At 42.5% G+C, this 27,518-nt stretch overlaps 1 protein-coding gene across 1 annotated transcript in view; it reads right to left on the minus strand.

Moving 5' to 3' along the window:
• Positions 1 to 25,431, minus strand: part of LOC133976330 (nck-associated protein 5-like) — a 130,569-nt gene extending 105,138 nt beyond the window's left edge. Inside the window, exons 1-2 of the mRNA XM_062414514.1 lie at positions 25,301 to 25,431; positions 15,094 to 15,196 (exon numbers count right to left, since the gene is read on the minus strand). Of these exons, the coding sequence (XP_062270498.1) occupies positions 15,094 to 15,196; positions 25,301 to 25,431 (234 nt within the window). The remainder of the gene's footprint in view (positions 1 to 15,093; positions 15,197 to 25,300) is intronic.
• Between the last annotated feature and the right edge of the window lie 2,087 nt (positions 25,432 to 27,518).

Here is a 27,518-nt window from a genome sequence, read left to right on the forward strand (position 1 = left end):
GTACAGTCTTGTATGACCCTCCCCCCATTGCCTCGTGGTGATCATGTAACTTTGACACAAAAATCACCAAAATGTGATAAATTACCTGACCCAAGCAAGATTTTGCAAGTTTATTTTTATTCCACATTGAAATGAATGGAAACCAGTGGTTGTCCTGAGTTTCTTTGTGATAACTAAAGGGGATGACTGAGACATCAGAAGACACACGGTGGCTTTTGCGCTCCCCACTTCTTTTTTTGTTATTGCCACAGGCAGGTTCAGAAGGCTTTTATGTGGAAGCGCCAGCAGAGGATGATAAAGAAAGAGCACTCTGGTACTTCTAAGGTGGTTTCCACACCAAACAGAACAGGGACACAAAGTCTGCACTCACTTGTGGCCACAGTGCATGTAAGGCTTTCATTCAACTCACAATAAAAAAGCAATTTCAAGAGGAAAGAATCTCTTGTGGCCCTGGCAAAGCTGTGTTTTGATTGAGGCCTCGAGTCCACGCTCAGTACGGACCTGCAACACACAAATGTGATGGACAGTGCAGAACATCAGCTGCAATGCGAACACTGCATATTAGCGAAAAAAAGATTCACATCCAATGATGTATTTTCGCTACATTGAAGTGTTTCAGGCTGGAAAAAGGCTCAGTGGATCAGTGTGTGTGTGTGTGTGTATGTGTGTGTGTGTGTGTGTGTGTGTGTGTGTGTGTGTGTGTGTGTGTGTGTGTGTGTGTGTGTGTCTGTGTGTGTGTGGAGGTTTGGGGTTGTTGGGGGGGATTTCTAAACGGAGCACAGGGAGCGATCTGGGCACGCGGAGGAGCGAGAGAGGGAAATAGGATGGAAAAATGCAATCATGCATCCCGGGCCTCTCCAGCTTCTCGTCGTGTGTCCCCCTCCCCTCCCCTTCGCTCCTTCTCCATGAGCCATTAGTCACTATCCAGCTCCTGTTAATGTAATTAGATAAAGGATATATGGAGTCTCGGAGCTCGGCGGAGACATTTGTCTGCATAATTGCGTCCATGCTGTGGCAGAGGGTAAGAACCCCTGGATTTCCACAAAACACCTCTGGCTCAATAATTCAGGAGAAGTCGAGGGGAAGACTCTGGGACACAAAGCAGAGGAGGGACAGAGGGAGACACTTGAGAGTTGAGCGAGAAAAGGAAGACGGAAAAGCCAGATTGAGACAAAAAAAAAGAAAAATCCTTCCTGAAATAATCCATTTCCTTCTTATTTTTTAATCTCTAGAAGAAAAATGACTTTTTCTACCCCAGTCAGAAGAGGGGCTTAGACCTCCACATCCCCTGGGCTGCACCCTCTTCCAACTTCAGTCAACAACAAAAAAACGATAGGTCATAGACTTTAAGATGTTTCCACACGGTTGAAATGCTGCTTTCTCCCCCCAACACACACACACACACACACACACACACACACACACACACACACACACACACACACACACACACACACACACACACACACACACACACACACACACACACACACACACACACACACACACACACACACACACACACACACACACCACAGCAACTTACTAATAAACTGTCATATGTCACAATCCATCTAAACAACTCAGGGTAAATATGTGCAGATGGCAGGCAGGTCCCCTGATTCCAGCCTTCTGGAGATGTATCGGAAACGTGAAACAAGCTCATTTCTGGCATATAATTAGTGGTAGTCGCAGCTTGTCGGCTAGTGACCTACATATGGAGCATGGTCATATACACTCTAGATGCACCGCACGCAGTCAGAAACTACATGCCCGTACACTTGACAAGCATGGACACACACGATGACAGTCCCAAGAGCAAAACTCAAGCTGCAAATTAAAATTATTGCCTCTATTAAAGCATGTACAAAACATTAAAAAACAAAGATATTCAATTTCCAAAATATAAAAAGCAGCAAATTCTCATATTTTAGAAGCTCAATCTAGTAAATGTTTGTCATTATTGCTTAAAAAAAATACTAGAATTGTCACAAATTGAGCACAAAATACACAAACACACCAAATTTCTGTGTCTACAGTCTATATGGTATAATGAGACAAAGAATGACAGATGTACACACATGCAATAAAAAGAGGTGTGTATACTGCATGCACTCACCAAATACAAACTTGCATGTACTTCACTTGCTTCCTGATTAATTTTAACTCCCCCTTACTATCCTACCCCCCCTGCCCTGCACCTCTAACCCAGGGCAATTCCTGTCTCCTGTCTGGGATGCAAGCGATCTAGGTGGTTGTGGATTTGGGCGGACTGGAGGGCAGGATGTTAGCCTGATTATCACCCAGTCAGACCTACTTCCAGCTCCAGACAGCCTGCCTCCTGCCCCAGATACCTCCTCGAAGGATGGAGGGACCGGAGGGCAACGTACAGCATGGACCAAGACTCACCGCCAGCAGCTCCAGCAGGGGAACGTTTCGGATCCTCCCATAGACCGACACGGCAGCGTGATCCCCGAACTGGCTCATCCTGTGCCCTGTTCTCCCTTCTATTGCTGTGTCTCTCGTTTTCTCGTCTGCTCTTCTTCCGCTTCGTTCCCCACTTCTGCCCTAACTGCCTTGCTGGGTCTCAGCTGCTGCCTGCCACTGTCTGTATGCGTGTGTTTGCATTCTGCGGTGTGTGTGTGTGTGTGTGTGTGTGTGTGTGTGTGTGTGTGTGTGTGTGTGTTGGAACGATGATGCAGCAGGCAGTCGTGCAGCCTTGGCAGCGAAATGCCTCTTCTGAATTCTCCTCTCTCCTCAGCAAGGCCACATCAGCTCTTGTCAATATTTAACCAGCAAGTCAAGTCGGATAAAATCACCTGGGCAAGACCAACTGTGGTTTGCTGCCCAGAAAGCATGTGTGTGTGCTTTTATGTGTGTGAATCACTGAATGGCTGGTATTTGTGCGTGTGTGTGTGTGTGTGTGTGTGTGTGTGTTAAGACATAAAACATTAACACATGTCTAACTGACTCCAGCTTGGCTGTTTCTCCTCTCTCTGCGATGCTAGCTTCTGTCCAAAACTCACACTCGGTCATGATGTGGCTTCTGAACACTGGCCACTTCATTATTGCTACTACTGGTGCCACTCAGGGACATCTAAGACAATGTAAAGAAGGAGAAGTGTGCGTGCGTTCATGCATCTGACTGGCAGAGCGGCAGGAGTATCAAGCAGCCAATGAAAGGACTCCTTGACATTTGCCTCAGGAGTGTTTTCCTCTTTCTCATCCACAGCGTAGCACCTCAGTTTGACATCAGATATGCTGTTTGACTCGCGAGCTCTGGCAGGAAAAGAGGTGATCTTCATCCAATCACTTTCTACTGGTCTGTACACTTCACACTGGGAAGACACAGGGGTCAATTTGATGGTGGTGAGTAGCAGTTTCGTATGATGGGCAAAGCAAACTGGACAAACTCACAAAATCTCCAGCTGATGCTATGTGATGATCAAAAAGCACTGTTACAGCTACAAAATTGACCTTGTGGTGAGATTGTTTTTCAAGAATGAAGTTCAAGAATGAACTTTGAACCTCAGATTGCAGGCTTCATTTCATTCACTGCAGCCCGGTTAAGTGGGCTGCTCTATAGATAATGACAGCTCTCGCTTTCCGAATGGAAGATGTGGAAGCTGTTGTGGAAATATTGTCACGTTCCTCCCGAAACCATCTCCCAAAATTGTTTTTTGAAGTTTATGAGGTTAGAAAAGTCTGTGCAGCTACAAAATCATGCTTCGTTTTTGGTCCAAAATGCCTCGTTTTCATATGTGTTGAAGCGCTCCATCATCTAAGAGTTTGCTGATTGGTTTGGTTCATATCTGACTGGCTGAATCTTAACTACCTGGAACTAATAACAGAAATCTCTCTGCTAAAATCATCACAACTGTCTTTAACGTTTGACGTAGCGGCACACTCTGTACATGAATACTGTGACATGATTTGAGCTCTACTGACCTATATAAGCTGAATCTTCTCCCATAGAGGATTGAGCTTATGACCTGTGGCTATCATTGTGATTGATGGGACATGAGTGGCAGGTGGTGCTCCTGCTAAAACGGAGATTACAGACTCATCAGTCAGCAGGCGTCTGGGCAAGCCTCGCTGAGGAATTTATGACATCAGTGACAGTAGCTTCGCATCCGTCAGGTTGTGTGAGGTGCGCCGAGTTGTTGCAGGTGTCAAAATCAACGCCCTGCGTCGCATTACTGGAAGTGACTAATTGTTTTCCATCACAGCAGGTTACGCCTAATCTTGAGATCGTTACATTCCAAATCTATTGTACAAGTGAACTAATGATTTTACGTTTGATTTGAAAATGAATGGTTAGATTGAAACTAACGCCACCAGTCATCTGTGCACCAAACCAGCATAAACCATTATATAACGCTAGTCAAGCAGTTCATGGAAAAAGACAATGCACATTCTATTACTGAAATGAGCATCCATGCCTACATAATAAAGATTGAGATTTTAATAATGCTTTCTTTGGCAATTTAGGGACACTTCATTTGTCAGTGAGAAGACATCATGACACTAATACCCATATAATGATTTAGCTCTGGGATGGACAGAAAATTGAATCTGGGTAAGAATGACTGACTTTTATGGTAATACATCCTTAGCAAATAAGTTCATTTGTCAAAGCTTCAATGAGATTAATGTTAAAATAATATAAATAATGTAGTAAATTAAGAGCAATTATTGTGCTTTGGGATGGCTGTAAGACTACACTGAAGCAGCAATGACAAAATAATTTACATCATTTATCAAGTTAGAAACTATGTGCTAATTACAAGGCACTGAAATTCCAAAGCAGTTGCATCAAGGTATGTTAGAATGTGCAAAAAATAAAAAAACATTCCTTACCCCCTCACCCATTTTGTTTTAACCTGCAACCCCTTAAAAACAAATAGGTCACCAGGTGCAGGCTAGCACCACTTCTCAATGTGAACACCTGGGACTCACCCTGCAAGCCGGACCAGTATGGCCTCGCCTGAGTGAGACATCTGCCCTAAAAAGGCGTCTATTTGCTCCGCTAATGAGTCTCACGGTGTCCTCAGGCACCAATACGTGTGGAAACAACCCTATCTTAGCACTCCAGTACAGACACAAGCTATTTTGCATGAAGAAATGTTCCTATGCCTGAAGACATGTAGGCACACATCCACAAATTCATGCAAATGTTGGTACACAAACACGCTCAGTCGTCATCAATCAACCCGCGACAAAACAAACAAACTTGAGCACTTACACGGAGCCATATATCAAATGTTAGTCTCAAAGTGGTTTGTGTATGTATTTACTCAGTGGTTGGAGCTAATGCGGAAACATGTAAATATTTCCCTGAACTGGGCAGGAAGTGATTCTAGGCTCATTACGGCACTTCCCAGACCACCAACTAACAGTGTCCTACACAAGGACTAAAGCTGGGGACAGACCCTAAGATTATGAAAGCCTAAAAAGCCTCAACAACCAACACATACAGACTATTTCCACTGAAATACACAGACTTTTTGAGTCTGTTTAGCTTAGTCATTCAGAAAAGGGCACGTGAATGGCGGCAACACGCTGGACAACAAGCAGATTCGTGCCACAAGGCAACCCCCAACTCTATTCCTCACGCGTTCCTGTCCAAACAGCATGTTTTGCTCATTTATGTTGCAATTTCTGCAGAAAAGGCAAAACAATTGAGTAAAAGGCTAAATTTGGACTAGATTGCGGATGGAAAAATGTAGGCAACATGGCCTGAAAAACCGTTTTAGAGCCCTTTCATTGAAAGCAGCTGTCTGTTGTGTCTGAGAATGACGCTAAACCACTACGTAGAAATGTGGAGTAGTCGGTGATCAGCTTAAAGCAGTCCAGCAATGAAATGCATGCCCCCTTTTTGGGAAAGCTCTACAGAATATATAGAAAGACTTCTAGATTAGTAAACCAAACAACAAGCCTGGTTCCCCCACATTTTTAATTCTGCACTGAGCATGAAAGAGCTCTCTCAGATCCCAGCTGAGGGTTTGGCTCGGAGCCTGATGAGGATGTGATCACAGGGCGGCCTCTGTGCCGAAGAATAGACAGGACACGCTTGCCACCACATCCACAGCACCACCTTCTGCCTCTCACACCAACACCCAGCCTGCCAGGAGGCTATAGAGGGGAGGCTGTCCTGCCCCAGCTGCAAGGTGAGGAGGTGCCCTTCCTTTTTGCTGACAGATGCAGCCCCTCCTCAGCCTCCTTTTTCTGCCTCTCCCACGTACACTGGGGTCTTAATCTGCATGTCCAATCCTGTTAGCTGCCCTCTGCCAGTTTTTCCTTGTTTGGGCCCAAACCTGCATTGACAGTGTTGGATGCAAAGATGCTGCCTCATCTGCATATGATAAACAAACATCTCTGGAGACGGAGCTTCCATGCCAGGTGGATGAGGTTAACACCCTGGGATAAGCTCTATGTCTGCTGTGTTTGGATCATGTTTCAAGTTTCTGTGCTGAAATAGGCTTCAGTTTCATCACAGGGAACACAAAATATACTCTGTTGTCAGTTCAGTATCAATGAAATAAATCATACATTCTTTTGTTATGTAAATGTTAATTATTGAATAAATATAGATGATTTGGTCATTTAAAGTTCAAGGTTCATTCTTGATTTTGGAAATGATTGTTGAGAAAACAACCTGAGCACAGGGTCCATTTAACAGCTGCTCTGGCATTTTCAATCATATCACATGAGCTTCATCAGCAGATGGAGCCTTCCCAGTTTCTGAGGGAATGTCATCCATGTTTGCTTGACAAAATAATATTAAATGAACTTAATTTGGCAAATCTTATGAAAAAAAAGAACAAGACTCTGTGCATACACTGCATGGTAGCTCTCCATGCAGTGTTCTCCCAATGTCTTCAAAGCAATGTGACATGAAAGAAATAATGACATGTGCCCAACTAAATGTATGATTGCTTCTCCATGTGAAATAGTTGTTAAAACCTCTTAAACAGCACGTTAGTGAGTAGTAGTAATATTCACCCACATGCCTGTGCCTACCCAGAGGCTGTTTTAGAGGTATTGAACCAGTTTCTTTTTGCAGTATTAAAAAAACAAGATATCACATGGCTTCCTTAAAATTTGAGTACTTACCCTCAAAGCGAGAAGCACGAACAATTAACCTCTTCTCAACCTGATGTAGATTTTTTTATGTTGTATGTCAGCATTAATTCACTCCAATGATTCAAAAGTTGCTGTTGTGACCACCTTGTTTTTCTCCACCACTTCCTCATTGTGGATCATTTGAATGAAGACATTGTGATTGGTTAATTTTCCACACAACAGGTGTGTTTTCTGATAATAGCCTGAGGCAGAAAGCTTTTAGTTGAGTGTTATACAAAAGGACAGTTGGCTTGGAGTCTTCTCTATTTGTGAGATGTGCAGAAACTTTGATTTTAAGATATGTGACACCTAAACTACAAATTAATATAGTGCAACTTTTAGGAATGTTTGTCTAACAGGAGACGAAGGAAATAAAAAGGAAATGTAAGCAGCTTCTTCAGGGCAAGTGTTAACATCTGATCTGATCACACGTTTTAGTGTGATGTGATCAAATTTCAAGTACAAGAGAAGCATAATCAAAGTATTATTCTCAATATAATAGAAACACATTTGTTTTCACCATCATTCAAGTTGAACAACCACTAATTTAATCCTTAACTATGTGACTCTTATCTTGATAAACTTCCACTTGCATCCAGAGTAAATCTGAGGACACCCTGAATGGATCCAAGTGTTTGATCCAGTGGGGAGATAGAGACTCGCCTGTCTTCTCCTTGTCCCTCCAGACTTTAGGCCTCTCAAAAGGCCTTTGTGTCTCTGGTGCTGGGCTCTTCGAGGGAAACCACACGGTGAATAGATATTGGCGCGAGCACTGATGTTCAGGGAACAACGCATGTGACTCTGGCTGCACGCGGCCCCTGTATCAACTTTGATCTTCATCATGATTGGAAGAAGAGAGTTTGTAATTGGCCCCTAAACTGAAAGGGCACAAAGGATGGTCTCATTGGACGAGGAAAAATGGACGTCCAATTATAAGAGCTGGCACAGGGCCCTGGGCAAGAAGGGACACACACAGAGGAGAAACTCAATGTCCTTCTCACTACAAAGTAAAAAACCCTCCTCAATCAGTTTGGAGCTGTCCCAAAGGCTTCTATTTTCCAACTGATTATGAAAGCGTACTTGACTGACGAGCGATAAACCCTTAGTCACTGATGATAACTCTGTTTACAGCATCAGCAGGCAAATGTGATTTTTTTATGCCTCACCAAGGATCATTACTGAGGCATGTAACATACACACAACTTGCAACATGGGTCAGAGATTTCCGCGCACATTAGCACACATCAGTATGTCAGAGGCAGGCAGAGGAGATGGTTCACATGCCAAGCTGAAACTAAGCAGGTCAGCTACAATGCTTGGCTCAATATAACCCAAAGCAAAATGTGGTAATCTTTTGCTTTTATCACCTGAAATAAATATCCACTCAAATCCTTGCAAATGCCAGTAAACAAATGTTCTGACTTCATGTAACAAATGTTCATATTGAGCAAATTAAGTCTTGTGTTTTGACTACACGTGATGCAGAGATCCATAAAATATGATATAATTGCCCTAATAAAAACACAGACTAGGTATTAACTGGAGACTGCCAAATCTTGTTACTTGGAGGTTGGAAAAACAGACGAGTGGCTCATATCAAAACAGTCTCAACAATTATTAAAACAGTTTTACAAGCGGATAGAGGCCGCTTAATACGATGCACAGCGTGTGGTTAGATATGGGGGAAGCCGCTTGGTTTCAGACTGGAGTCTAGGGAAAAGCCAACGTTGTAATCGCTCCCAGTTTGCTCATGAGAGAGGAGGAGACGGTTCCCATGAGACAAGAGGAGAAAAAAATGCCACCTCCGCTGCCTCTCAAAGTCAGCGAGTGTCTCAGAGTTTGCTGGGTTCCCACACCCTGCGGCCCCGTGGCTACCCACGCGGTGCTTCCAGGTATGTGTGGTATGTCACCTGCACACTGAGGGAGCTGTCACAGACCCGGCCGGAGGCTGGTACTCCCCTGCTGAGAAACTTGATTTAAAACACTCAAGATGAAGTGTGAGAGACTGAGTGCTCTGAGAGAGAAGAGGAGGTGGCTGCTCCAAGAAGAGTCTAAATCTTTTTATGTAACTGGCTCCCACTCAAATCGCCCAATCAGCCTCATCCTCAGAACCGCACTTTACGCCAGTTACTCAAGAATCAGGCTGACACACTGAGTGAGCGCTGAGTGAGCACTCGTCCCCTGAGCTTGGCATCCTGTACTCGCATGGCGTGAGAACGGGGCCCATGCTGAGGACGGCATTGTCGGTGGATTTCTACTGTATAATTACACTCAATTAGTTTGAGCTGCTCAGTAATAATATCAAACCTCTCCATTTGTCTGCCTGACGATGTGGGAGCCAATCAGATTAGACTCAGCATTTCTTCCCATCCAGATACAGAACTTACTCCCCTGCTTAGTTTTATGTCTCCATTCTGCATTGTAACATCCAACTGTAATGGGCTGTGGGGGAAGAAGAGGGAGGAAATCCAATCTTGCCAAGCATACTCCATGCTGGCTTACCATCTAATTCATTTGCACTTAAATTTAGCATAAACCAAACTAATTTGTCTGTTTTGGGGGCTTGTTTCTTGTTTCTGGGACAAGTTTATTGTCTAACTTTCGCCAGTGGCGAATGGGCCAATGAAACAAGTTGTAGCCTGATATAACAGCATGGCAGCAAATCAGCATGTAAAAGACTTTATACGAGGAGGAGGCTTGACAAAAGCCAGGGGGATTTAGCAAAACCCAAATACTTTAGAGATAAACAGGAAAGCACTACCACATGCTGTTTATTCAATACAACTCACAACTATGCAGCAAGCGTTTAATCAGTAATGTGGAGAACTTGATTATTAACCCTCCCCTGCAGAGTGTTTTCAATTTGGCCTTTTGTTATCAATTATCACTGAGCATGATTGCACTGCTGCACACATTATAAATGTTGTCAGGGAAAAGGGTGTGGAGGAGAGAACAAGGACATGCTCGCAACAATTTAGGCATCCTTGGGTTGATGAATATTACTTCACGGTTTGAGGAAATGCATTAGACACCACATCTATGGGTGCCTTTTGCTAGATTAGGAATGACACTCAGTCATTCAGCAATTGGTACAGACACAGATCAAAACGAAGCTAAGAAGACTAAGATAAGGGGAAATGCCCTTTTAGAAATGATGAGTTTACAGTATGGTCTGTCCTTTCTAGTCAGCGATCACTAAGGCTGAAGATAGAAGCCAATGCAGATGTGATTACACGCTCCTTTACATGCGTTGTTAGACGAATCATAAAGCTGTAACAAGTCCTTTTCAGAGGATCAAATAAGGAAGCTTTATATCGTTTAAATTCTACTTTCCCAAGACAAGAAATCCGACAGTCACACCCACTTCCAACAGCAACTAGCCAATAAACACCAATCACCTCTTTGTTGACAGTGATGGAGGCAGTTTGCCATCATCAGAGAGATGAAAGAAGTTTGATTGAGACTTGGACCAAGTTCAAACACCAAGCCGCCAGGGACAGACATGCACCAACTGATGGACTCCACCTATACATCCACTCCAAAGTTTGGATTCTCACAGGATGCTGCTCACAACAGGAAATGCAAGTTTCTTCTAAATGCGTTATTTTCTGTAGAGCTCTTGTACCAAACATTATAGCCACTGTATATTTCTCCCCCTAACTGTGATCACCTCCTACCCACCACTCTTACAATGGAAGTATTGGCATTCTCTTGCATCATAGATGATACCTTACTTTGCCCTTCACCCTTCTCAGCTGACAAATCAGCAGGTTATTTTCAACACAATGTCATTTTTTGTGAATTTTAGCCTCTACTGTATAGGATAGATCCCTGACAGAGCTTCCGCAGTGACCTAGTTAAGACTTACTGTCAGCCGCTAGCAGCTCACAGACCGTCCACGGCCATCGGGATCACCGTGTGCGCCCCTGCATGACGAAGAGAGTCTCATCCGCAGGCGGGCATCAAATGATAAAAATAAATAGAGGCACAGATTCAACCCAGCAACACGGATGTTATGTAATGCAAATGGTGCCCCAGTTACTCGCTCGCACTCTGCCTGCTGCTATCCCTGAGCTACATAACCTGATCCAGATTAGATGGTCCAACCTATTTCCAGTGATAGCAGAGGAGCGCTGTAATGACAGGCATCAATAACATGCTCATAACGCTGACTCAGGATCCACTCCCTTTATTTGCAAAAGTGCAGGGCCACACACTGATACACTTTAAATACATCAAACGCACACGAAGACATAAGGTCAATTACTTATTTGAATGGAGCCTGAAGCTTTGAACAGCTTTGAAGCGAACACACCCAGGAAAATTCCCTTAAACCTAGCCTGCATACATTGAGGAAACATATGCTGGCTCGATGCATTATACATGTGTGAGGTGGTGGTCCAGACTGACATTCAAGCCCTATGTTCACCAAATTACCCATACACGATTGATAGAGGCTTTTGTATGAGGTTAGGCCATATAATCCATCCAAAGAAGAGCAGACATAAATATTTTACCTGGTCCTCAGCTGACATATGGTATTTTTTCTCAAGCTTTGTGTGCTAGTGTCAACTGAAAATCTGTCAGGGGCGTCCCCTGTGGAAAATCTCTCTTGTTCATCATCTTAACAGGCCGTGAAACACATGGAATGCTTAAAATGTGTGAAAGCAACAAAACAAGGCCAACCATTTTCTGGATGAAACGCGAACGTAATCTACCACGACAACCTTGTGACAAAACTGAGCGAGCAGCACTTTGCCAAAAAACTGGATCACACAGGCTCATCTGTCCAGGTCATACACCGTGTTACATAAAATGCATTGTTAGCGGACGAGTCCATTAATTCAGAGGCTCTGAGTGAAAGAGGTTCACAGGTGACACAGAGGGAAAACCAGAACATGAAAGCTCATGCCTGTCGTCTGACGGAATGTCAGAAACCGCCTCTTGTGTTTTCTCAGATGCCTGAAAAAATAAATGTATCTGAGGCTCATATCCTCCCAGGAAAAGGAGTGTTTACAGGACTTAGTAGGTTTATCTGTGCCAGGACCAGCAGGGCCACAAGGGCCTGAGACATCATGTCCCCCATCAGCGCTGGAAGGGTAAAGACACAGGTTTAAGTTTATAGATAAACTCAGTGGCCTCAATCTATGTGACCCGTGGCTGCACAAAGGCTGATTTGACAAGTTAGTTTCACTGTGTCATCAAGCCGGAGCTTCAAAAATGATTAAACACAGCATGGAGGGTAACTAGTGTGTGTAAGTGTGTAATTTGTACTGAATGTCACTCTACTACCGAGTGATTTATGCTTTACCCTTTAAATTACTGTAAATGTAATCCATAGAAACTATCCACAATGGTTTAGATGATGATCTGTCATTATGATTTTGACAACAAAATAAATGTTTTTCCAGGTTAAATTATTTAAAATCAAGCATTAGTAACAGGCAATATGTCTTGTGTGGTGTGCGACATGCACAAGATTCACCGCTCATCAGTGTCATATTTTCTGCCTTTACTAGCAAAGAAAATAAATGTGCATATTTGCAACATATTTCTTCTTCAACTTCAAATTTGTTACACCATTCATGGCTGCCCATGCCATGGAATCAAATCTGCACACTGCCACCAGATCTATGCTGGACCTTTACCAAAATGCTCCGGGCTTCCTCATGTCCCACTATTAAAACAACCCAGCACCCTTATGCTACTGCTGCTCCAAGTGAGAATAAATCATTAGGAGAGCAAAGAATCAGGGGAAGAAAGAAGAATAAGATCAAATAAGATAGAAACAGACTTAAGTGATGGTGCAGAATGTGAAAAAGTGAGAGCTGAAAGAGTGCAAGAGAGAGGGAGAAAAAAAGGAAAAAGTGGAAAAAAGGGGGTAAAAATGCATGCATGGATAGTTGAGTGGACAAATGTGAGCATGTTGAATCACAAACCCATATCACAAATATGACCTAGTTTCATTCTCACAGTAAATCAGGTCGCCTTGTATCCACTGAAAACAATTAAAGCTACAGTAAATCTCATATCAAACTATATCTGTTAATGTCAGTAGTGATGTTTGGAAAAATAAAGTCGGGAAAGCTTTTATGAATTACACAGACAGATGACAACCAGCACAGACCACATCACTAAGTAATCATCTACTGACAGGAAGTTACAAATTCACAAGGTTGTGAATTAATTATAAATCAGGGAAGACTACAGTGTCTTGTCTCTCCAAGAGGATTCAAGCATGTCATTCAAGTGTGTGCTCCTTCTAGATTCACTCTCATGTCTCAGTTTGAGAAGAGAACGATTGACAGTTTTTCACTTTCAAGATTTTTCCCACATTGGAACAATTTTTAATGTTCTGTGGATTATATAAGTTAATGTGATAAGCTGTTATTAATTTAGTTCCCTGTCTGTTACATGTCTGTGTTATCTGAATTCGTGCATTAGTCAGTGATGTCCTACATTCCCCAGAAGGCCTCATTGAGAGCCGGTGAGAGGCAAAAAAAATGAATGTATAGGTATTGATGAGGGAAAAACTCCTTAGAAATATGACATGATGTAATGTCACAAATGTATTGTTCACAAGAAAAAGCAACAGATACAAATCAAAAGAAAACAATGTAAATGTTGAGCAGAGCCATGACAGGAAGTTCACACTCTGTCATGTCAGCAGTAGATAGAAAGGTCAACAGCAAGGCATAAAGTCAGGTCAAGTCAATAAAGCGTTATCATGTTCGGCTTTATTAAAGGGAGTTCGGCAAACTTTAAAAAAGGATATCCCAGAAATGCAGCTGTATATTACTTAATTGTTTTAGTGTTTGTCCTTCTAATGACTCACACAGACATGACAGTCTTTAACAGATGCCATTTAATCTTTAGCAAATGTGTCCTCGATGACTTAAGCATTTCCTACTGTGCTATATATCAAAATCTATTTTAAGGCTCTTGATTTATTATTTCCTGTGCAGTGACCGTACTGTATGCACCGTTGTGGGGGGATTAAGCTTCTTTACTCGCTTCAGACACAACACAACAGCCACTATATGGCTGCACTTGACATTCCAAAGAGGCACTTGTGAGCAGATTCACCTTCAGTTAACCCTCGGCCAAAACAAGTTTCCACTCCTGTGATTCGCAAGGACGGGCCGGCATAGAGATAAGCCTGTCAATCACCGGCGGCCACAGTGTGTTTCACAAACACAGTCAGAGGAGGCTGTTTTTCCTCTCTGCTGCTTGACACATGGATGGGTGTACGTGTGCGTTTAAATTTGAGTCTTACTGTGCTGCTTGACTCTCGGTGCATCTGTGATATCATAAAGTGCATTTTGTTCACATACTTTGATTTATAGAAGGCAAAAGTAATTCATCTGCACTCTATTCATAAGAGGTTTTAACACTGGCTCTTCTAAACACTTGACATACAGTAAGTGGAGGAGGAGGAGAGATTAGTCTGAAAGCGGGAAGTGAAGCATCTTTCATTCCCAGCAGATGGAATAAACAAAAGACCGAGTGGATATATGGTCAGCGCTATGTATGAAGAGACAAAAGAGCGCCACTTGCAGAGCGTCAAAAACCAACATACTGCGTCACTAACTGTTGCTTTGTGGGAAGTGCAGTCCAAATAAACCAAAGCTATGACAGTGCAGTCCAAAGACAACAAAATATTAAAGAAAACACAAAGCCCACAGATTACCAGTGCTTTTTGGTGATTTGGTAGAAACATTACGCAAAGTTTTAGACATTGGAAAAGTCTAAAAATAAAAAATAAAAGTACTCAAAACTCTATGAACCTCCAAGCCATTTTAGTTACATGTAGCTTAAAGAATTTATTTCCTAAAAAGATTCCTCCTTAGGGATAAATTGCATGTTTCAGCATTAGATGATCAAGCCAAAAACAAGACATTCCACAATGTCTGTTTCCTGACAAAGTGACCAATTCAACAGACTGATAAATGTTGAGGATTGACTTACCGGTATGCTGCTGTCAAGGGACAACCTCTTTAACTGGTCCCTGTTCACCAGGTGTCTGTTCATGGTCCCTCTGCCCTGCAGCGGTCCACACACCTGGGAAGCCCTGGAGGGAGGGAAAAGGGGAGGAGTGGAGGACACGGGGAGAGAGAGAAAGTCAACAAGGAGCACCTCATGTCTGGCAGGCCACGTTTCCGCCTGTTAGAAGGGCTTTCACCTTTTACATGAGATCAGAGTCCAAGTCTAGTCCAGCAGAAGTAGCTGTGTCAGACATATTCACTGCAGCAGCTGTTTCCCTCCCATTTCTGCTCTGTACTCCTCACTCTGTACATTCCTTCAACGTTCTTTCTCTCCCATTTGTTTCAGTTTCTATTTCAGTGTCCTCACTTTAAATTGAAGCTCGTGAGGGAGTAGAAGTGTAAACCTCTCACAGGCCTGACAAGACTCTGGGATCATAAAGCTCCAGCTAGATCTTACTGCTTGCCCTCGGCGTCAACCAGGCATCCCGCCCTCCGACCCAACCCAAAAACCCAAGCTTCAGCCCTTTGTTTTTCTAGGCCTCTCCAAACAGAGCTGGGAACCAGTCCGACCTGGCCTGACTGAGGCCACAGCAGAAGATAAACACTTCACTTCACGCATACTACTCCTTTACAAAGAGCCTGGGCTCCAGGCTCACTGTGGTTGTGCACAGAGTAATCACACACTTCCTCATTGGTGAAGACAGGGTCAAAGGTCAGATGATGGACGCCCCGGGGTCAGAGACCCCTGTCTGTGCAGCACAACGTGTTTTACCATGTGCATGTATGCATGGATGAATCCTGGAAGTGTTTTTATGTAACCAGGAGAGAACTGACACCTGCACATCCACATGAGAGTACACAAGTGACCACCAATCAGGCACATTGATGCAGGACATATTGTTTTATTTCAAATATAACAACAAAGATATGAACAAGTATTATTGAAATCTTAACAGTAATTTTGTATGTGTTTAGCCCCTATATTTAAAAGATATATTAAATAAAGTGAATAGGGCACTCGGCACGTGGTTGTTGTGGATCGGCTGGTGTTATATGTGTCACTGTGGATGACTAGAACAACCACTGCTGTCACTAGGACCAGGCCAGCTGACAGTCTTGCCTGGGCCCGGGACGAGCTAATCTTAGATGGGCCCCCACGCACCTGGATCTCTCCTTTTCCCTTGCTTTTCCTCTCCTCTTCCTCTCCTCTCCTCAGTGTTGGGGAAGCTACTTTGCAAGCATAACTTGTAAAACTACATGTAGTTCAGCCTGGCAGTAGTTTGAACAAACTACATTTCTACCCCTGGAGAAATGTAGTTTGTAAAACTACAGCTAAAAAAAGTAGCTTTAGCAACTACTTATACTCATTATACTCATTTAACTCAGCGTTAAATAAATCAGCATGTGGTGTATATTAAACTAAATATAATAGCCTACAAAAAATTCACATGCCAGCAGAAATATGCCTCTCAACCCAGTTTTATTTTTTTAAAGAAAAAAAATAACCAAACCAAACAATAATGGTAAAATAGAATGTATATTATATAGGTCTTTTTTTAATATAAAATATTTCATGTGCAGGTGGTCGAGTGGTTAGAGCACATGCCATATACGCTGCTAAATAAAGGCGTCCATGCCAACAAAATCTTAAAAAAATAAAATAATAATATTTCATGTTATTGACCAAAATTGTAGTTTGTAAATTGAGTAGTTTAACTACAAAAAATGACCCAAAAAGTAGTTGAAATACTTGACGCAGCACAACATATGAATGTAGTTTAACTACCAGCAAGTTACAGCTAATTGTAGTTAAGCTATGTAGTTCAACTACATGTAGTTTAAGTCTCCCCAACACTGCCTCTCCTCTGCTCTTCCTACTCCTACTCTCTCTCTCTTCTCTCTCACCGGTAGCCTGACTCTGTCCCTCCGTTGCGGGGCAGCTCTCCCGCATCACTCTCTCGGTCACCTGACTGCAGCTGGATCTCTCTCCTCTCTGACGGAGCTACCAAACTGTTTCTGTCAAAGATAACGTGTTGTGTGTCAGGCTTTTATACAAGCTAATGGACGTTAACATTTGAGCTGGCCTGTTAGGTTACGTTACAAGGCTGCCGGTAAACGTTGGCTGCGCTGTTTCTTACCTTGCTCTACGTTGACTTTACTAGTTCCAGCTTCACCGTCACCACCTTTTTTTAAATATTTGTTTGGAAAATCTCTAAGGCCTCTATTTTTCTTCTTCTCTTTTCTTTACTTTTCTGAGCACCGGACTTGGGCTGGCCGGGCATTTTTAGCTACTGAACTTCAAATGACAACATCAAGTTTTGATCAGTGGCTAAACCATTTTTGTGTTGGGGGTGGGGGGGTTCTTGACCACTATTTCAAGAGCGATTAGGAAGAATACAATTAAAAGCTTTTATTTAACTCAAATATTACAATTTTTTTTCCACAAATAGGCCTATTTTGAAAAATTATTTCATAATTTAATGTGGGCCCAGTTCTGCCCCCCCCCCCGCCCCCCTTAACCTGGGCCCGGGACAACAGACCCGTTTGTCCCCCCCTATCGGCGGGCGTGACTAGGACCACTCTCTTTGAGAAACTGTCAAGAATCCCTTTTGTAGCAATGTGTAGTCTGGAGAAATTCAGCTGGCACAGGATGCAGAAATCTCTTTTTGGGTGTTCAGTTGAGATAAAAAAAGAAATACTCAAAGGCTTAAAACAAATCATGCAGAAGGTTCTTTGCTGAATATGCAGTTCTCTGCAGTCCCGGAGCACAAAATAGAGTGGTGGTAGGACGCTACACCAATTACGTCAAGTTCCTCCCAAGACTATGATATAAACACTGTCTGCATAACTGTCAACATCCATCAGCACTCAATATTTCATGCCAACAGCTGTATCATCCTTTTCTGTATTTCATTTCCTAAACAGCTCAAGACAAAAAAAAAAACAGTAGAGATTGCATTGTGTTTGGCTAAGGCATGTTTACTCTTTGTGACCTAGGTTACAGTCACGCACATGGCCAAGAAACTGTCCAAGAAAGCTGGGGATTGCAGGTTTTCCTAATCTCTTACCCTTATTAAGGAAATCAAGTTTCTCATTTACACAGCATTTAAGAAATCTGATTACTCCAAAAATCATTTGCTGGGTCGGAAACACACCGGTCGATAACCACAAGCCTGCTACTGTAACTAAAGAAGGCTGAATTGTATTTATCCCATTATATTGTGTCAGTTATGTTACTTATGCAACCACACTTCCAAAAACAGGGTCCCAAAGCCCCTTTTGGCTATATCTGTTACACCCTGTCTGAAGCTTCAACAGCGTGACTGCACTTGTCAAACATCCCCACACATCAACATGACATGTTCCATCCACTGCCGATCTGTTAAGTCCAAACCTATTGACATGAAGCCGCAAACATCAGATTGCATGCAGGATCAGCCAGCAAGTTCTCATCCAGAAATGATGTTATATTTCTAAACATGACACACACACACTCTCTCTGGCCCATTTCTGAATACCCTTGGGCGATCTGGTGTAAAAGGAAGTTGCCTAATCAGTGAACAGGATGTGAAATGCAATGTCTTTAATGACACAGAAACATCAGACTACTGACTGTCTCTCTCTCTCTCTCTCTCTCTCTCTCTCTCTCTCTCTCTCTCTCTCTCTCTCTCTCTCTCTCTCTCTCTCTCTCTCTCTCTCTCTGGCTTTGTAATGACTAATTGCGCAAGTGTGTTGCATCAGATGAAATAACGGAGTCTATGTTTAGATTGGATTTCAGTTTGGTCCCTTTCCGCTGAAGATTAGAAGAGGAAGTAAATCCCACAGCTTCCCTTGGTTGCAGAGATATGGGGAGGGGTAGAGGTTGTAGGAAATTGAGAGTAAATGATTAAAATGGATTATAGCATTGTGTCTGATTGCCCCGACCCAATATAGAAAACAGTGACACCATTTTCCTCAGGGGCATAGAAAGTGCAATGGATTTAGTGGATGATGTAGTTGATGGATCGGAAATTATAAGGATTAAACAAACACATTAAAAGCGAGATATCAGAGACAATCAGATAAGGTTAGCTGATAAAAGGGTTAGGGTTTGACCTTTGTCACTAAAGGTACTGATTTCATTAAAAAAAAGTCATTTTTACATTTAACAACATGATTTTCGGACATATCTACTCTGTGCTTTATCATTTAACACCCAGTCAACCAGCCTCATCAGTCAATGCAATCAGTTGAGAAAGAGCATTATACAAATGGATATAACCCATTTAAATGTCATGTTGGATTGGGGCAAAATAAAGCAAAAATTGATACAATTCCCTGTTAAGTTGCTCCTTTTTTCTAAATTAAGCTCAGCTAACATAAGGAATCTCAAGACTGAAGCTTAAAATGATGAAAAGTTGTGGACACTCTTCATATCTTTAGTAAAACTGTAACCGTGGCTAACAGGCTTGCTCGCCCGGTGCATGACGTTATGTCTGTGGTTTGGAACTATTTCCAAGTGTGTCGGACGGATTAATGATTGTATTAATTGCCAAGTTATGGCCAGTTACAGCCAGTCAGTTGTCAGGCTCATTCATTGCACTTGGACTAAAAGAGGACTATGTTTATTGTATACTACTCTGGACTGAAGATAATCATCTTCCTTGTTTTGATATTGTCTACCATTTGTGAAGAAGTGAAACTTTCCCTAGCTGTAGTGTTGTTTTTTAAGGCAAAATGTTCACAATAATGCACTCTATGCACTTTTTTCCATAACTTAAGTTGAAGTTGTTCTCTTATTTTGCACAGACAGTGTTTACATTTGGAAAGCCATGTTGCAATAAAATTAGGCATTATGTGTTAATTCCACAATAGGAGATAACCTAACAGTTTTGGTGTAAAAAGCCTGCATATATCAATATCGGGTGATATCGGAATTGTAAATTAAGAATTGGACAATATCGGATATTGGCAGAAAAAGCCAATATCGAGCATCCCTACTTTCAAGCTTATTAACAAAATAGATGACACTGAATTTTTTTTAAAGTTGAGGTTCAGGAGTTTGAGATTTTCTGAGGAGTGCAACAGTTCTCCCTCTCGCACTGTTGTTCAGACATTTATTCCTCAGCTATCCAATATGTTTGATAGATCTGTTAATCAGCTTCTTGTTCATATTCACCGGGCAGAACCAGCATTCATAGAAGCACGGAAATCTGACTGGTCGGCTGTCAAAAACACAGCCGTGGACAATTTCTTATCTGGCAATCTTGTTGACTGTTGACACATTGTTCATATTCCTTGGTTGCTTGGTTTTAAAGGAAGTTAAACACTTTATGGTTGTTGGCTTTGATATCCCAAATAAGCAGGGACAATGAGTGCTGGTTAGGTGTCTAACTAATAGAGATAAAAGTAGTGCCATATTCCTCTAAAGACATATGCAGATCGATAGACACAGAAAATGTTCATTTTCCATTTATGACAGTCCAACAGCCGTTCTGCAACCGCAACCCCTTCAGTATACTGTCCTCCCTTCCCTCCTGATTCACTGTGATTTACACCTAAAGCAATTACTGATATGTTAAACCGCTCCGGTGTTGACCTACACAGAATGACACGCGTCGACGCCTATAGCCCACACGGCCCCCAGCCGGCCATCCAGCCAGTCGGCAAGCCAGCCAGTGGGGTGGAAAGGATATAATCAAAGGAGGCCAGGAGGACGCTGACATCTGGGAGTCTTTGTGCTGTAGGCCTAATTAGATGCCAGGGTGAAGGGAGGAGGCACGGCGGGATAGTTTGTGTCTGTGTGTGTGTGTGTGTGTGTGTGTGTGTGTGTATGTGTGTTTGTGTGTGTGTGTGTGTATAACCCGGAAAGAGAGGGGGGGGGGGGGGGGGGGGGGGGTTGTTTGAGGTAGGAAGGGGGGACTCTCTTTTTTAACATCTGCTCCAGGAACAAGGGAGGACCCAGCTGAGGTCGCAGAGCCCCAGACAGCTCCAAACTACAACAGGGATAATGTGAGGGGATAACAGCTTAATGATAACACTTAAACCCATTGAGAGATCGCTGTACTGAAAACAGACTGTGAGCCTCATGGATAAATGGTGATAATAAGCCCAGATTGTCCATGAATATGGATTGTCATGGCTCAGATTTGATACTGTTCCTTTGTAAGCGGAGAAGAATTAGGCAGCTGTGCATTTATTGCAATCACCGGCCTTTTACTGGCCCTCTTATCTCAGTTTTTTCTGAGGCTAAAGCCACAATAATCTGACACATACAGTAAAGGTCCACTAAAGAAACACTGTTGCTCCACCCTCCAGCTTTTGACTTGGAAGTGTTGAGGAGACTGCTCTCTGCCACAAGTGACAATACTGCCCTTTGTATCTAATACAGTGAGGCATTGACCTACAAATATTCTCATTTGACACTGTGCAAAGAGTCACCACGAGTAAGAAATCTTTGTCATGGTGAGTTGAGAAGGAGTTATCAAGTGGTTGAAGTGTGCGGCTCGAACTTTGGCCTTTTTGTAATGAAACAAAACCTTTCACTGAAGAATAATTGCTGTGGAATTTGCAATAAAAGAATTTCCCCTGGTCTGTACATTTGAATAGTTTACATTTTTTCTTTGTGTGATTTTGTCACGGGTTATACATTAAACTATACAATAAATGACTGAAGAAATCATTTCAGTCATATATTTAAATGTCCATCTGGGGGGAAAGAATGAGGAAGGGAGTGCCAAAGACTTAAGAGAAGGGGATTCCAGACATGCATTTTGCATGAGTTTTCAATTAGCGCTCACATCTATTACAAACCTTTTGAAAACATAGAGGTCTGTCGGGGGGGGGGGGGGGGCTCTTGGCCAAATAGTGACTCGGACCTCTGTGATCAACACCCTGCCGCCCCCAAAAAAGAGCAATGCCAGGAAGTGCCAGGGCCTGAAAATGGATGGTGGGGGGATTGGACATTGATTGGTGCACCTCCCCTTGCCCCAGGAACCAATTCATTTTGTCTCCATGCCCTGCGCCTGCCTTGAATGAAGAGGAGACTGAAACGGGGTCAGCACAGAAGCACCCCCACAGTACAGAGCCCAGTTCTCTCTTTATCTTTCTTCTGAATGATTCATCCAGATTGCCGTGTTCAGGGGAGAAGAATGAATGACCGGGAAGATTATACGTTTGAGTCTCGCTTTTTAATTCGCCTGCTACACGGGGGGAAGTGGGAGGGGCCGCTGGGGGTGCTATTACTTTCCATTCATTGAGGAGAAAATTGAAGCATGCAAGTGTCTGATGTGGGGTTTAATGTGCGGAGAGAGAGAGAGAGAGAGAGAGAGAGAGAGGTCCATCTGTATTCTAGCAGCACAGATGGTCGATGCTGATCGGATGTTTTGAGTCCCTCTGCTGGCCAGCCTGTCTGATCCTGTCTCTGCATGTGTCCCGGTACAGTTGGCACGACCAACTGTAGCCTGGCAGGGCCTAACATGGAATTACTGTGTCTGAGTGCCTCAAACAATAAGCCATATTTTACGCTGGTTTTGTTTTTATACTGTCAGCAAAACCGGTCATTAAACTGAGTGTCAGGTCAGGTCTGAATTTTCACAGGATGTGCTCATGGTTCTGTCACAGTTTATCAGTGTTAATTCCATGCTGATAATCATAATAAGGTAACTGTAGTTAGTTTGAACTATTTGTCACAAGGGTGTGAAAATGAGAGGCTTACTGTCAAGGCTGGTAGGTCAGTCTAACACTGACATCCATATCAACACTAACTGTGATTGTATTCATGCTGGAAGAAGTTTTAGATTTTAGTCACATTAATCAAGACCTGTCAGAATATACACACATAATAATCATCTTTTTGTATCCATGCTGTACAAGCTTGTGTCTTTCAGGCATCTACCTAAAAAAAGAATACACGTGGAAGTATGAATGATGGCTTAATTGCACATTATTGTACCCACAGTGTTTGCAAAACTAGGTAAAAATAGAAGCTTTGTCTACATAACATGGTTATTTGCTTATGTCTTCAGTTTCCAATGTCCTTGTGTGTGTATAAAAAGACAAGGATAGCCTACACATTGCTGAATAAACAACCAATGAGAATGAGTACAGCTGTTGAGAGGAGTACAGACGGACACTGCGACTAATGATTATTTTCATTACTGGTCATCTTTTCGTTAATAAATCTATTACACCAGCTTAATCACGAGAAAAAGGAGCTTATTGTCACATTTTGAGGCTAAAAAAAACAAATTCTACCATTTTTGATTGATGAATGACTTAAATGATCTGTTAATTAATCGGTTATTTCAGTGCTAAACATGTTATCATTGAAACAAGACCACCATGGGCTTGCCAAACACTGACATTCAGGAAAGACATGACTGGGGGAGTTAGGCTGATGTTGTGTATTTAATCAGTATGCAACTAATGGAGCTCCTGATTATATTTTTACAGTCACAAAGCTGTGAAACATGCCGGAGGCACCGTGAGGCATTTGTAAATCATGTGTTGCGTGTTCGCAATAAGCAGACAGATATGTGACACCTAGTTCTGCATTTTTAATCGCCTGTGCATATATTCACACTTACCACCACATGCTCCACTTCTGTCTTCTCAAGTGTTCTCGACATTGTGATTTTAGACTTTTTTACATTTGCATGAAGCCCTCTCTGCCCAGCTGTCTCTTTGAAGGTTATATTATCAATATTTGACTAAGCCTATTTGTACAATAAAGCTTGTTAAACATGACTGATGCTCCATCCGAGAGGCACTCAGAGGCCTAGCTGAGAAGACTGGTTCTCTGATGTTGTACTATTCAAGCACTTAAATGACTTCCTAACCAAAAGTTATGTCAAACAAGATAAAGAGAAATAATCTGCTAACAAGAAAATGTGTTTCTCACAGACTTTTAGTCACAAAACTTCTGCCAGTGCTTGTCTGAGAGGCTTTAAATCTTGTTTAATCAGCAGACAATTTAATGTGGGGTTTTAAAAGGAAGGAGGGGTTGGAGGTCCAGTGGAAAAAAAAGAAAAACAATGAATACAATGTCGTCATCCTGTTCATGAGGGGAGTCCCTGCAATTCCCTGTGCTTATCCCACCAGATGCGTGGGATGCTTTAATATACATCCTGGGGAAAAAAAATCAACTAAGCTTCCTGTCGAGGGACTCTCCAATGCAAGCCAGCGTGCTTCAGCTGGCAGCGTGACTCTGTGCTGAACTCTCTCATGATCGTGCTTCAGGTAGAAAAAAGCCAGAAAAATAGACTCCAAAGGCCCAGAGGTGATGCAGCAAGCCAAGAGAGGGCAGAAGAATTTTCCGACCGTTATCAAAATACCCAACTGTGTTGCCCCCCCACCTCTCACTTTGGTATGTGAACATCATGCGATGGGCAGCTCGCTAAACAAAATGAACTCACTCATTTCATCAGGAGGCAGCTGACAGCTTGAGAGACAACAGTGTGTTTGTATGTGTTTATCTCTCTGAATGCTTTCCTTCCTCATTTCTCTTAGTTTCCACACCATTTGGGAACCAACAGTTAAAGAGGTTTTCTCTGGTGAAGATGTGGTTTGTTTGCATGCTCTCATTTTGTCTGTTCGCACTTTATGGTGCTCAAACAATTAATTAATCATGCTTTGCTGCATCCATCTAACAAGCTCATTTGATTGATAATGAACTTTAGTACTTTAGATTTTTACTTTTAATTATTCTTTGTATTTTTTGCTATTATCTGGTATTTCTTTGTGTGATTTAACATGTTTTATTGTTTGTTTGTTCTTATATGTGCAATGTGCTGGAATGAATTCTTGAATAGTTAGAAAAGCTAACTAGCTCTTTTTTTAATATTTCAAGTCACATTTCTTTACGTTATGTGATTAAAATAAATCGTGTCTGTGTTTGAATAGTGCTATGAATTTAAATTCACAAAGTTTCAACCAGGATTAAATATTTAAGGCCATACCGATCATTTTACCACTAATACACTTTACTTGTTTAATAATTTGTGTGTCAAGAAGACCTGAAACTATAGGAGCAAGATGTTGTGAAATTGAGTTTAGTTGTCAGTTTTTGCACACTGTTGAAACTTTGTAGGCCTGATTTTGATTTGAATTGTGCTCTGCAGCCACAGTTTTCACTTCTCAAAGGCTATGAATGAAAGCAAAAACCGCCTCCCATAATGTCAAAAGACAAACAAGCAGGAATCCAAACTTACTCTGCACCGGCCGGATCCTCTCCACTCAACAGGTTTGTAGCCAGCTCTGTAGCTCCCAGACTCTCAGAGGTGTTTTGGTTAGGAAGACAGCGTGATGATGTGGAATTTCCTTTGATGGCAGCTGAAAACATGCTGTCGTAAATTCCCCAGGAAGTGTTGCAGGGGGAAGCCACTCACAAACACACACACATACACAGAGTCTTAAACACACTATCTGTGCTGCCAGTGCTGGAAGTCTGCAGCAACACCCAATAAGACTTGTAAATAGAAGGGAGGGAGGGAGGGAGGTGGTGGTTGTGGAGGGAGTCAGGGAGGCGGGGTGGGGCGGGAGGATAAGGAGAGTGAGGAGAAGTTCCACATTACATCACCAGCAGCTGTTGACAGGCCTGTGTTTATTAACTAACTGCCAGGGCTGGAGGACTCACACCACATGCCTCACGCTCTCACACACACACAACTCCACAGACGTTGACAAGACAAGACAACGCTCACTTGCATCTAAAACACTTGGTTGACAGACGTGCAGCTACGTGCAAGCACCAACAACTTGGACACGAGCTTGCATGCTTTTATGCTTTTTTTCCTTTTTTTTGTAAACACACACAAAACAAATATCGCTATGCTTGGAATTTCTTGGTCAGGAGTCCAAATTTCTATCCCAGTGATCGATTTTTGCAGTTTCTCTCTCTTTGGTGCAGGGTGTTACCTGTCATCTGTTTACACTGGCCATGAGACTTGCTGACTAGACTAGAAGAGCTATTTTCCTGACTCAGATAGCAGTAACTGTAATGGTATTACTGCGAAGGGAGAGCTGCTGCTGCTGCTGCTGCATTCCTCAAGTGTCTTGGCTTGGCAGAGTCCCCAGCCTCTTAGCTCAGCCTGTATTTCTCTCCCTCCCCTCGCCTGTCTCCCTTTCCTTTCTTGCCTTCTCATTTAAATGGAGGCACATGACTCTCAGCTTTACTGCCAAGTAGACTTCTTTTCACCGGCCGGGAGCCACCAGCGTTTTGCTTTTCATTGGCCTCTCTGCAGGGCACTTCTTAGCACACTGCATTCCTCGCTGCTACCCATCCTCGTAGCCCACAAAGGCACAAAGATGCCAAATCAATCTTAACCCAGGTGATACATTTAGCTTATTTTGCTTTTTTTTTTCTTAAGGTGTGCATCATACTCAAATGTGCATTTAGTTAAAATAAACGTTGTGTTTCTTAGGCTGCTTCCTGAGTGTCAGAGCTCATCAGCTATAGCACCAACCACCCACAAGTTGACATCCATAACCACTGTGAACAAATGCTCCGCTTCAGCCCATCTCTGGTGCATTCCTTGTGGTCTCAAATGCAATAATTTCTCCAGTAATTCCATTCTGTTGTCGCATTCTTCCCCTATAACCTCATTGCATTGCAACATTGTTCGCTCACAGAGACGGACTGAGACCGAGTAGGCAGGCGACATTGGGAGACTTTGGCCTGTGGAGAGCTGAAAGATAAATGATGTCATGAATTTCAGTGGAAAAAAAAAAATCTTTTAGAGAAAATAACATGATCCCAGGTCGTCCTTTCATCACTGGCATTCAATTAAATCTAAATGTCAGGAGCTAACCGGATAAAAAGCAGCATTGTATTATACAGATTGGCATCAAACATTATGAAGGAGAATAATATGAGGAGATTGACCGTGTCATTTTCTGTTAGTGTTTAATAATGGAAATCTTTGATTGCTTAATTGGATGCTTGTGATGTATTATTTAACCCAGCAGAAAAGAGCAGATGTTGTAAATCAAAGGACTGCATTGCCAGATAAAAATAAATACAAAAAAAGTTAAATTAAACAGTTGAGTGAGCAGAGACTTTCAATTTGCACAACAAATAATCTGTCTGTACAAGTTGCATTTGCAAAAGTCAAGATCAATGTCAAAGATAGTTGCAGCCATCACTTTTGGTCCCAATTATACTATAAATGTCTTCACTGTCAGCACTATTAGTTTGAATTCTTTACAGGTCGCTTGTAAACTCGAATGCCTGACAGGTGCAGTTTGCTACCTGTACATCATGAGAGCTGTCATGTGTGTCTTGTGTATTCACGTGTGCTCATCTTGTCAAGAAATACTTTAAATCCCCCATTCCCTCTTAAATCACATCATGCCTTCCATATCGTCCTCCTCCACGCGCTCTGATATGCTCTTATCTTGAGGTAAGGCAAGAAAAACACTTCAGCTCTT

This window comes from Scomber scombrus, chromosome 24, assembly GCF_963691925.1.
Source record: "Scomber scombrus chromosome 24, fScoSco1.1, whole genome shotgun sequence".
Taxonomy (NCBI): domain Eukaryota; kingdom Metazoa; phylum Chordata; class Actinopteri; order Scombriformes; family Scombridae; genus Scomber; species Scomber scombrus.